This window comes from Talpa europaea (assembly GCF_964194135.1).
Source record: "Talpa europaea genome assembly, chromosome: 1".
NCBI lineage: Eukaryota > Metazoa > Chordata > Mammalia > Eulipotyphla > Talpidae > Talpa > Talpa europaea.
The window spans coordinates 59,037,964-59,051,108 of record NC_140073.1 but is presented as its reverse complement, the minus strand read 5'-3'; the positions used below and the strand labels follow the sequence as shown (position 1 = coordinate 59,051,108).

At 41.8% G+C, this 13,145-nt stretch overlaps 1 protein-coding gene across 2 annotated transcripts in view; it reads left to right on the top strand.

Annotated features, from left to right (window-relative positions):
• Positions 1–6,096, top strand: part of GRM5 (glutamate metabotropic receptor 5) — a gene marked incomplete at its 3' end in the record, with an annotated part of 525,768 nt that extends 519,672 nt beyond the window's left edge. For both annotated transcript variants that reach the window (XM_084253023.1, XM_084253022.1), the window contains one exon: positions 5,256–6,096. In XM_084253023.1, coding sequence (XP_084109149.1) covers positions 5,256–6,096 — 841 coding nt within the window. The remainder of the gene's footprint in view (positions 1–5,255) is intronic.
• Between the last annotated feature and the right edge of the window lie 7,049 nt (positions 6,097–13,145).

Sequence of the window (13,145 nt, the reverse complement as noted above, 5' to 3'; positions counted from 1 at the left end):
GAAGGGTTAATTGATGCTTAGAAAGAGTAAGACTTTGAGGGGTTTAAGTTTATCTTTTTTTTCTTTGTTGGCCAACTCCCTTCCTTCCTGGAGACAGCAAACCATCTCTTCTGTCTTTCTCTCCTCCATTCCTATCTTTCTTCTCCTCCAAATCCCTCACAACAAGTAGAATCTTGATGTTTAAAAAAAAAATTTCTCAATGTAATAATAAATAACATTTTCCTACGACTGAATGGAAGGTATGACGCGGTAACTAATCACTTTCACAGGTGCTGTGCCTTATATAGTTCCCTTATGTGTATTACTGTTTGGCTCCTCCCAGGAATCATGTGTAGCTATTTTTTCCAATAAGCAAAGAGGCTCAAAGGGTTTCAGCAATGTCATGTAGGTCTAGAGGTTACACCTGTATTCTGGTCCTTTCTCCTTCCCATTACGCATCCTGCCTCCATGAGCTCTCATCACTGAGACGTTTCATCAAACAGATGCATGAGAATTAGAAAAAGGAATGAACACTGCCATTGTGATTTTCATGGTAGATATCAACATCCGTATGTAGTTAATGAAATCTTTCATCTGTATGCACTGAGTACTACTGATTACAGTGAGATTTAAAAAGTAGGTAGATCAATAAGATAAAAGATAGCATTTCATTGAATTATTTTTTAAAAACTTAATTCTAACAGAAAAACAATTAAGTGCATTTACCCACTCAATTTTTAGACAAAAGATATTATTGAGCACCTACTGTGTTTTAGGGAATGTGCTGGGTACTGTGGCCTCAACAGAAAACAACCAAACCCTCTGTGCCTTCACACACCCCATTCAGCAGGTGAGAGGCACACAGAGCAAAGCATAATTAAAGGCCCAATGCGGGAACTAAGGAATTCTATCTTAGTCAGGGATGCCAGGGGTGGAGTCAGGAAATCATCCTTAAAAAAAAAAAAAAGGCAATTCAAATAAATAACAAGAAGTGCTTGGGCAAAAAGAGGAGGGAACACAGAGAAGGATCACTTCGGTAAAATATAGAATTATAACCTGGAGTTTGTGGAGTAAATGCCATCACCCAAAGAGATAGCTTAGACTAAGAAAAGTTAGTACGGAACGTTTTCGCAGTCTGTCAGGTAAAACAGGAACAAGCAGAAAGACTTTGTAGCTTCACCATATATTTCACTCTGTACTGAATTTTCTATCCTTCAAACAAGACCTCAAAATAGCATGAAGTGAATTACCCATGTGGAATGCAGACGCTAACATGCTTTTCAAATGCCTCTCCTTGCCAGGCCCTTTTATACCATTGTCTCATTTAATCCTCACAACAACCTTGACCAAATGAAACACTGTTTGCTTCTTATTGAGACTTAAAAAAATGATCCTTCTAAGAACCTCAGATGACAGACCCAGAATTAGAACCTGGGTTCCAGGGTCCTTTGTGGAGTGCACTTTCCAGGACACTACACAGTGCCCTGTTGGCATAAAAACCCTTTTCATCTGCTAAATGCTTGTTAAGATCTTGTTAGAAGCCACTGAACCAGATAGCTAAGACCCTTGTCTAGCTGAGACACCCTGCATTCTACCAATAAAGAGACTGATGTCAAGTCATTGTTTTAAGTTCTAATTTTGGAGAAAATGTATGTTTTATAGTCCATGAAACTAAGTACTCAAATCTAGACTCCATTTCTCTGGTGGTTCCTCTATCCATTTCCATTGCTATACAGCTCATTTGATGTGTGTGCGCTCCCTCTCTCTCTCTCTCTCTCTCTCTCTCACACACACACACACACACACACACACACACGACCATGAACTCTGTGAGCAAAGGCACAGCTCTGAAAGACGTCAATATTTTGTGAAGTGCAAACCCTTTTCAATGTTTTTGAGCATGTCTGTATGTGATTCCAAAGACTGTCACTCTTTTTTTTTTAAAAAGATTTATTTATTTATACAAGCACTGGGTACAGTCAGAAGCGCAGGAGGGTGAGAGAATTCACCAGAGTGAGAGGGGAGAGTAGAACAGAAAGATTGACGAAGTACACTGCTGAGGGGAGCAGCGGGCGGCAGGAGAGGTCTGCGCGCCATGTGGGACCCTCACCCAGTGGCCGGGGATTGAACCGGCACTGCAGAGGCTGCGGGCAGCTTCACAACCCAGTGCTCAACCGCTGCGCCACCAGGGGAGGCCCAAGACTGTCACTCTTAATATTACTTCTGTGATTAAAACTTCCCTAGAGTAAAGCTTCGAAAAATACTCAGGTCTGCTTCTAGCCCATGCTTTATATTAAAAGTGGTCTCCAAGACCTGAAAGACATTGCCCTACCCCACGTGCCCGCTTCTTATCCTGCTGGTACAAGAGAAAGGGGTAGTTGTCAACCATCCTCCCAATCAAACCCCACAAAACCTTGTCCATTTATCCTGTGCCATCTTCCAGAAGTCAGTAGACACACGGGAGCAGAAAAGTAGCTCACTGAAGACATAGCGTGGCAGATCAATTCAATGGAAAATGTAAAAAAACAAATCTTGAAACTCCCCGGGAAGGGAAAGTTAACAGGTTGGCCAGGCCCCCTCTCCTACTGGGAACACACAGCAACCTCCACCCCTGGTAATAATTTGTTCACCCTGTGCAGCCAAGCTGGAGGACATCTCATATGCCAGAATTCTGAAGGCCACTTGTAGTGCCAGGAGGGCACAGAGCAGGATCTTTATGATCTGAGCAGATGGCTAAAGGCGGTTCCTGGAGGCCTCGGTGGCTTTTTCAGGATTTTATTGGGCTTTTTACCAGGTACATGGGAGGCAGCGGTGCCCTGGGGCCAGGAGGCTGGCGGGTCCTCAGCCTCCTGCAAGCCTTCACGCTTTCTGGGTTCTCTGGCATTTCCTCTCCGATTCTCATTCTCTTCTGCTACTCTTTCTCTCTGTTGCTCTTGTTCTGCTGGCGTCCCCGTGACGCTGCCCTTATAAGTACAGTGGCAGCACAGGTGTGACCACCTATGCATGCCCACACCCCACTCCAGGTGTCCGCCATCAGGCATGCGTGTAGGACCACAGGGATCCGCCATCAACGCTAATGGTGGGAGGGCAGAAAAGCCTGATGATTTCTTCACTTACCCTACACCACTACATTCAATATATTAGAGTCAGTGAGATGAGGATTTAGAGAAAGAACACACAAGTGGCAAGGGACGGGTGAGGAAATGGGAAGCAGTGTGGGAAACAGGATACGAAAAAAGTGGGCTGTTATTAGGGGAGCAGACATCTTAGGAGGAGAAATTTGCTAGCTGCCGCAGGGGAGTCCAAAGACAGGTGGGCCCTAAAGACAATTCAGGCTCCTGCCTAGCAAAGGCAGGTCCATCCTTTATCAAGAGGCCAAAGAGCCAATGAGAACCCTGGGAGAAAGGGTAGATTCCTGTTAGAGGCTCCCAACTTGAGGCTCCCAACTGCTTCAGCCTCACTCTGGGAAGCAGTGAGACAGCAGCTTATAAAACCGGTAACCCTTGGAGCCCAGTCTGAATAATCAGAATCTCCTGGGGTAAGGCCTGGCCTGTTGGGCAAATGTTCTAGATAAGTTTCATGCACCGTTAAGGTTAAGAGTCTCTGGCTAAGGTGATAACACTGGTTCGTCACAGCCTCTTGTTCACAGACTGCCCAAGAATATTACATGATCATAACACCTAGAGCAGACAAAGCTGTGTGGACAGAACCAACTCCCTAGTTACAGGAATCACACATTCCCTTGTGATAGGCAATCACACCAGGATCTTTCCATATAGGATCCCCGAAGGGCAGGCCGTAGACCCCCACCATGCATGAAGCCCTTGTTGTTAAAGGATCTGTGGTCTCAGGGGCTTCTGTGTCATTTTCACTGGGGAGGTTACATCAGGCTGTCAGGAGGGCACCAGCCACATCCTCATCATAGCAGTTTTCACAACTCTGAGACCATAAAGAACTTTTGGGAAACGGAAGAGGGGAACATCCTAAGAAGTCACATCAGTCAGATGACACTTATCAAGACCTAATTTGAGGGTCATGTTAGCTGCTAACTACACATTCAAGTTTTAGGCCTAAAATAAGTACGTGAGAATTTCAGTAAAGTAGAAGAGTTCTAATGAATTAGCAATTTGTGTGTGTGTTCACTGAATTTGTATTTTCCAACAGAGAACTCAGACAGTAAAACCATGTTCACAGGCAGGCGTTCAGTCATGAGATATCCCTAGGTAAACACATTAAGCATCAGCACCAGGGAGAAAACCTGAGCTGGCACCATGGTATACCCCGGGAGAGGTACTCTCACCACTTCCCTCCCTCTGGTGACTGCGTTGCTGAGATGAGCCCTGGAGTCTACTGTTTCCTGCAGAGGCTGCCAACTTTCAGAAGCCCTTGTCCTCTCTCAGGCGCTCGCGCATCTCAACCCAGGACTGCAAGCCCTGCCTTTCATGCTTGCAACATCAGCTTGTAGAGCAGCTGAAAACTACCCCAGAATCCAAATTAAAGTGTCTTTATCCCCTTTGTCAAACTTACCTGGTAATGACAAATGGAAGACTAAATATATATTTTTAATATTTATTTTTTGTTTTATTTATGCACACAAGAGCCAGGGGACAGGCTAAAGGTGGGAGTGGTTGTGAGAGGACTCACCAGAGACAGAGCAGGGAGCAGAACAGGCAGACTGACAGAAATATACTGCTGAGGGGAACAGTGGGCAAGTGAGGAGAGGTCTGCTGCACCATGTGGGTATCTCCCTGGTAGGCCAGGGATAGAACTTGTGCTGCAGAGGCTGTGGATTGCTTCATAGTGCGGTGTTTAACCCCTTGTGCCGTCAGGGAGGCCCAAAATTTATTTATTCATGCACACAAGGGCCAGGGGACAGGCTAAAGTTGGGGGGGGTGAGAGGATTTCCCCAGAGGCAGAGCAGGGAGCAGAACAGGCAGAATGATCAAAGTACACTGCTGAGGCGAGCAACAGGCATGGCAGGAGAGGTCTGCCGCGCCATGTGGGTATCTCCCCTGCCGGGGTTGGAGCCCGCGCTGCAGAGGCTGCCGGTAGCCTCATAGGGCTGATTCCTAACCCGTGTGCCACGAGGGAGGCCCGAAAAAAGGTTTTAACTCAAAGCAAAGCCAGCTAACAAGTCTCTCCCCAAGGCCCTTTCCATGCTGTCCCTCTGCTGCCTTATTTCCATAGCTAGCAAGCCCTCCCCGCCCCGCCCCACCCCGCAGCCCTGCGGGGAGAGCCTCTGCGCCCCAGTCACTCTCCTCTGCTTTTCCCCACAGCTCCAATGGCAAGTCCGTCACGTGGGCCGCGAACGAGAAGAGCAGCCGGGGCCAGCACCTGTGGCAGCGCCTGTCGGTGCACATCAACAGGAAGGAGAGCCCCAACCAGACCGCCGTCATCAGGCCGTTCCCCAAGGGCTCAGAGAGCCGCGGCCTGGGCGCGGGCGCGGGTGTCCCCGGCGGCGGCGCGGGCGCCAGTCCCGGGGGGCCCGAGGCCCCCGACGCCGGCCCCACAGCGCTGCGCGAGGTGGCGGAGCCGGAGGAGCTTGGCCCCGCTCCCCCGGCGCCCCCAGCGCCCCTCGGCGCGCTCGGCACCCCCGCGAGCCCGGTGGGGCACACGGACCAGGACGCGCCGTCGCTGCCCGCGGGGCCCGCGGCGCGCAGCGGCTCCTCGCAGGCCTCGCTCCTGGAGCAGATCAGCAGCGTGGTCACCCGCTTCACGGCCAACATCAGCGAGCTCAACTCCATGATGCTGCCCCCGGCGCCCCCGGGGCCCGGCGGGGGCGCCGCGCTCTGCTCGTCCTACCTGATCCCCAGGGAGATCCAGCTGCCCAGCACCGTGACCACCTTCGCCGAGGTCCAGCCGCCGCCGCCGGCCGTCGAGGGCTCGGGCGGTGCTGCCCGGGACACCCCAGCCACCGGGCGCGAGTCTGCGGGCGCCAAGGCCGACCTGGAGGAGCTGGTGGCCCTCACGCCGCCGTCCCCCTTCCGAGACTCGCTGGGCTCGGGGAGCACCGCCCCCAACTCGCCGGTGTCCGAGTCGGCCCTCTGCATCCCATCCTCGCCCAAGTATGACACTCTCGTCATCAGAGATTACACCCAGAGCTCCTCGTCGCTGTGAGCCCCTGGCGACCCCGACGGGTCCGGCCGGAGCGCACCTTCGCGCAAGCGGAGCCAGACCCCATAGAGGCCCTCAGTGGGAGAGCCGCGCACCCCGGCACCAGTGCTGGGCGACAGGAACCGATGAAGACACCCATTACAGATCTCTAGGCAGATTTTCTCCTAGTGGCCTTAGAAAACATGGGCTTTCAAGAAACACTGCTTCTATTTTTGAGGGCTGGCAGGGGGCTGCGCAAACAGGGACATAACAAGTGCTTCGCTCTAGGAAAGCAATGAGTATGTGACGGCGTAATGCAGGAGAAAAGCATAGTAAATAAGCAACTGTAAAAAATTTTTGTTTACTTTAATTCTTTTCCCAGAAGATTCTTTGATTCACCAAACATGAATGTACATTTTCTAACAAACTTAAAATCTGGGACCAAAACATCAACCTTTCTCTTTTCCTTCTTCCTCTTTTAATTTTTCTTGAAAGATCTTGAAAAACAGTGATGTGGCAGAACACGCAACTGGATCTTGAGCTTTGTGCTGGCATATGTAGGGCTTTTACCACAGACTTTTCTCTGCAAATTGGTTGTGAAATCCTCTTCCAAAATCCTCCACCCAGGATTCCACCTAGTTAATTCAATTCACCTCCATTAACTAAGAAAACCAGTGGAAGATTTGACTATTTCACCATGTTGCCAATCAATACTGGAGTAGCAAAAAAAAAACAAAAACAAAAACAAAAAAAGAAAAAAAAATACTTTTCTGGAACTGTTTTGTAATTCCCTCATGGGGTGCGTAGTGTAGCTGGAAATTCTCTCTGTAATAATCTTGAGCTCCAGCTTGGCTATTTCTTTCATGAAAAGTGGCCACTCCTCCTTGTGATTGCTCTCCCCTTAGCATTGCCAGCTAAAATATTAAATAAAATATGCTTTTGGACTTCTTCATTCCTTTCTTTTCAGAACCTGATGCACAAAGAGCTCCATTTTTGTTTTGTTTTGTTTTTTTTAATTTGTTTGTTTTTTTCTTTCAGTTCCCACTGGAAAAATGGTCCATGGACCCAATGAAGATACTGTCACCATTGGAGGGACTGTTGTTCAAAACTTAACATAGCACACTGGAAATTTTAAATTGCATCTAGTCAACTTAGCAGAGATTTAGCTATGCCAGTGATCAGTGATTTTATTTTTTCTTGGCTGCTTAAGCAGGGCAGCTACAAACTATGACAAATGTAGATTTCTCAAAGCAATACAGAATATTAAATCAGAGGAACCTTATTGAATAGAACCACACACTTTCTTAGCCATTCCAAAAAGAAGCAAAACAATTATTAATATTTTCCTTTTTAAGATAATTATTAATATAATTTTGTGCACTTCATATTGTCACTTTTGAAATATTGCAAATAAGAGATTTAAAGTTATAATAGAATACATGTGCTTTGATAGGTTAATATGGGTAGAATTCATAGCTCAAGACCTGCATCCACTGTCATCTTTCTTCCTCCCATTACAACTATCCTCAGGTGCCAAATGTTTTTGATTTTTAAATAAGGATAGTAATAAAAGGAGGAGGTGTCCTATAAATTTAAAGTTCAGTTGACCCAGCCTTACACTAAAGATAGCCTTATGAAAAAGATTTTCTGTGAGGCAGAAGTATATTTTTGGCAGAGAGAAAAATAAATAAAACCTTTTTCCTTTTGCTTGATATCCTTATTTTGTTATGTATTTTTTATTTCACATCTATTTTTAAAAGGTTATTGAGAAGTGGAAATAGATCCATTGGCATAATTTATCATTTCCTCACTTTTAAAAGTTCAAATATATATGCTGCTTGTCTTTCCTGATATCTGTTCTTATATTTAACTTTAAATTAAATATCCAAGTATAAAAGATTAACAGCTCACATAAATTTTCTAAGATAGAAATTTAAAAGAAATGAAACCTCCCTTGTCAAATTTGAAAATAACATCACAGAGCACCTTTTCCCAAATATTAACAGATTTAAAACAGTGAATACGGCTTAGTCTATTGTTTCATTGATAGCAAATGTCTGCTTCTACTTGAAAAACAATTGTAAATATTTTGAAGTATTAAAATCCCTGAACCCTCATCAAAAGGATGGCAGTCTCCTGGGAATTACTGTTTGGATTTGGTAGGCATTGAAACCTTTTAAAATATGCTTTCCTATATAAGTTTTAAAAATTGTTCCATAAATTCCTTATATTGGTTTCCATTTTATTCTCACTTTATCGACCAATAAAAGAACATCTTCAAAACCTTCTCCATGATGAAATTCCTTTTCTAATTTTTCAGTTACGTATTTCTTTAAAAAGAGCATTACCTTATGAGATAACTGATTAGAATTTAACACGATGCAAATAACTTACCCCCTGATAATTCCATACAAAATTATAATTATTTATTATAAGGAAATAATTTATCCAATTAGAGGAAAACAAGATGTAACTTTCTCTGTATTTCTATTATCCACTTCACTCAACATATTGTATAATATATAATGTTATCAGTAATGCATTCTTGGGATCTTTTATTTTGGAATGATGCTAACTCTGTCTCTTTGCCAACTCTAAAACCAGGTTCCAAACAATAAATCTACAATACAAAGAGAACTGAATATTCTTTTTAGGGCTAGGCTATGAACTTCACAATTCATTTGGGTACCTATTTCATTGAATTTCCTTGAAAACAACCTGTTCCTGGTGCCCAGTGATAATTCAGTTGGGACCAGAATGACTAAGTGGAAGTGGGCAGCAGAGTGAAACAAGTTTCTGAAAAGTGGCCCTAAAGGACAGTTTTGTCCCAGGATGTGAAAAGAAGACCTGGTTTGATCGAGTTATACAGACTATCAGATCAGACTAAGCAGCCCACTCTTCTATGTGTGTGTGTGGGGGGGGGGGTGGGGGGGGAGATTGGGGACAGCCTGAGAAGATCATACTGGGATTGAGAAGAACCTGCAATCTGACATAGGGTTGGGGGAAAGAAAGGGTGTGTGGAAAGGAAAATCATATGAGATGTGACTGAAGCAAAGAGAAAAAGCAAATCCCTGAATGTGCTAATCTTTAATAGTAACAGTCTTTCTCAAGCCGCTGCTGTTACCAGCAAGTTATCAGGAAGACTAGGAGCTATTTTGAACTGTAAATGAATTGTGTAATAGCTCTGCTGCGATTCTGTGACTTCCAAACCGGGAACTAAACACTTTTTAAGAAAAAAAAGAAAAAGAAAAAAAAATTCCTATGCTAGTCTCCCAGCAAAAATGTACATGTTTTGGAGACTTCAGAGGTATCTGAGTTCACATTTAGCCACAGCTTATTAATAACCCTCAAGCTGTCAGATTCCCTATAGTTACCATTTACAATTTTATACTGTGAAAAAATACAGATCAGTGAAAAACATAAAGATAAGTCAGAATTCGCATTAGAGAGGGTCTGAGGCCTGGGAGATTCTCTGTGATCTGTTAAAGAATGAGGCATGCATAAAATAGTTGGCTGAATTTCACTGATCTTCCCAATGTGAACAAATATACTATGTATATTGTGTGTATTTCTAGAATTCTATGGCAGCTGCTGGTGGTGTTGTAATTAGAAATCTATATAGAATATAGATGTTTTAGAGAGATGGTGCCAATCCTAAAAGATTTGTGTGGGCTACAAGTGGTTGTACTTATTTTTTCTGCACTTATAACTGATTCGGTTTTAAAATTGTGTGCGTGTATCTGTTCTTTTTCTGTTGTTGCAGCTTGTACTATTAAAACAATAGAGAATGTTAAATTATTTTGATGTGAATTGCAAATGATTTTTTTCATAAAGTTTAACATTTTTATCAGTATTGTTTCACTTTGTACTTGTATAAATGTGTTTTATTTTGGCATTTTAAAATATACTTGCCTGTTTCCAGTTGTCTAAATCATGTTATAGATGGTGTTTGTGAAGCCAGTTACTTTTTGAAAAATATTAAAAAAGAAATTATGATATGTCTTCAAGATTCTTCCCCTTAAATGTTTAGAATACTGTCTTAATTGTGTTCTCTAAGACCCAAATGTCCATACTACTGATCTTAAATTCTAATGATCTACATTTTGAATTTGGGGGTTTACAAAGTAACCGATAAATAATAGGTTAAAATGAAAATATAAATCAACCACAAACCAACTACAGATACTGTCCCTAAAGATGTCTACAAAATCCTTTTAAGATGCAAATACTTTTTTGAAAGAACAGAAAGCATATAAGAGATCTACCTTCATTTTGTATATGGAAACACAAATGTTAATTGTAGATATAGTTCCACAATTAACTATGATAAGAGAGATAATATCACAAAGGAAATAAATTATGTATGTATGTGTCTGTGTGTATACAAAACATACACACATTTATATAGGTATTTAACTTCTGAGTCCATCTATGTGTTTCTGTGTATGTGTGTTTGTGTGTATGTAATATACATACCTATATATAATTTCCCCAAAAAAATTACTTGTCAAATAACCTTTTACTGGCATCAATTCCTAAGAAAATTTACACTCCCTGAAAACAAGTTAGCTAAAACCTGAAGGCGGAAAGTAGGTCAGATGCTTAATATAAAACAACACAGCCTTTCTTGGCTTCCCACCATTGCACTGTTTGCACCTCTATAGATAGATAATCTATATCTATCTATCCATATATATATGGAGATATATATATATGTATAGATATATCTGGATAAATAGATATATACACTCACACATATATACATATCTTATATTCATGCAAAATATATTTGATTTTATTTTTAAAGATTTATTTATTTATTTATTTATACAAGCACTGGGTGGGTACAGTCAGAAGTGTGGGAGGGTGAGAGAATTCACCAGAGCCAGAGCGGGGAGCAGAACAGGCAAAAGGACCGAAGTACACTGCTGAGGGGAGCAGTGGGCGGCAGGAGAGGTCTGCGCGCCATGTGGGACCCTCACCGGTGCCCGGGGATCGAACCGGTGCTGCAGAGGCTGCGGGCAGCTTCGCAACCCAGCGCTCAACCGCTGCGCCACTGGGAAGGCCCGATATGTTTAATTTTTAAAAAAGAAACTTCTGTGCTTTCCCAGATTCTTCTCTTTCAGTGTCTTAATCTAAAGTAATACAAATGGACATATGTTTATATAAACTTGACATTGAGATGAGCTATGTAAAAAAATATATCGTAAATTATCTTCTAAAGATCAAGCATCTGATATAACTCCGTAGACTCATGGAAGGCCAGCCAAAACCAGTTGATGCAATAAAAATTACCCTGAATTAAAAGTCAGGATCTATGTCCCATATGACCTTGGACAAATTACCTTGACTTGTCTGTGACTGATTCTTTCTTTCTTAAATAACTTGTGAGATTTCTTTCATTTTCATCACTTCTGGTACATGATAAAAGTTTAATAGATAGTATCTGTTATTAGTGACAGCAATGCATTATTCAGTTAATATTCTGCAGACATCCTAGATATATTATGTCCAAAATTAATTGTGGAGCTATAAAAATTATTGTTCAACTCACAGAATATATCACTAGGAAAGAAATTTAGTGAGATTTGAACTGATATGAAACCTAGGACTTTCCATCTAGAATGACTTAGAAAATTGTCCTTAAGTACCACAGAAAGAATGCTTTCTTCTGCGATAATCTATGCTGAATGCTGACTTTTTTTTTTTTTTTTGGTTGTACTACACATGAATGATACATTAAAAAAAAGAAATAATTCTAACTTTTTTAAAAAAAGATTTATTTATTTATGCATACAAGAGGTGGAGTACAGGCCAGGTGGAGTACAGGGGGGGTGAGAGGATTCACCAGAGACAGAGCGGGAAACAGAACAGGCAGACTGACTGAAATACACTGCTGAGGGGAGCAGCAGGCAAGACAGGAGAGTCTGCTGCGCCATGTGGATTGCTCCCTGGCGGGCCGGAAATTGAACTCATGCTCAGAGGCTGCGGACAGCTTCACAGGTTGTGTCTTAACCCCTTGCACCACCAGAGAGGCCCAATTCTAACTTTTTTAATGCTAGTTACCTAGCTAGCTAGTATATATGTAGAATTAGATTGATAAAATTATCTCCTTAAGCAAAAGCATAGCATTACATTTTTTCAAAGTATTTCAACATTTAGGATCAGATACTAAATTTCACCCTGTTCATTATTTTTAGGAATTATTTTAATAGATAAATTCTATCAAGAATCAAAGACTAATCTTGCCTGACCATTCTTAGAATCCTAAACCAAAAAGCATTATACGAAAAATCAACCTTCACAAAGATAGCTATTTTAAATAAGATTTTACTCTATGACAAAGGCATTTAAGTGTTTTTGAGGCATACAACATATCTATAAACAGAACAATCATGTAATATATAACAGGCACATTTAAATTATTTACCTATGATTTGTACTTTCGCTTATTGACATAAAATAAAGCTTTTCATAATGATCATGTTTCTACAACAGGGCACATGCTGTACAATAAAGTATATTTATTGTATGATATGATATGCCTTTCAAAATCACATCATAGAGTAAACTGGCTTTTTTTTTTAACTATTAATAGGCATTTTATAAAATTAACAGTTTAAAGGTTTTAGAGTCTTAAAAGTTTGGTAAACATAACTCTAAGTTAAATGACTACCTTCACCTCAGACTTGCCACTCTTTAATTATTCTAATATTCATTAACTCTGAAGGCATTATTATTTTTTTTTAATTAATAGCATCCTCAGAGTAGAAGTTCATATAATGCATTTGGCAATTTGGAATGGCTATGACATAAAATTTATAATTTGTAGACACTCTTTCCTTTAGTCTTAAAAATGAACTACTGTTGCCATGATTATTTTTCAAGGTTTTTGAATGGAAAACATGAATTAGTATAGGTACAGCATCACCTACAGAGCCATTTCACTGAATCAAGTGAAGTGTTGCTTGCTATTATTCACCCTTCATATTTTCCGATTTTCCCAAACTCAGCCAGTATCAAACAGGATTTCTTTTCTCGTATTTTTTATCAGACATATTTAAATTTTCTCT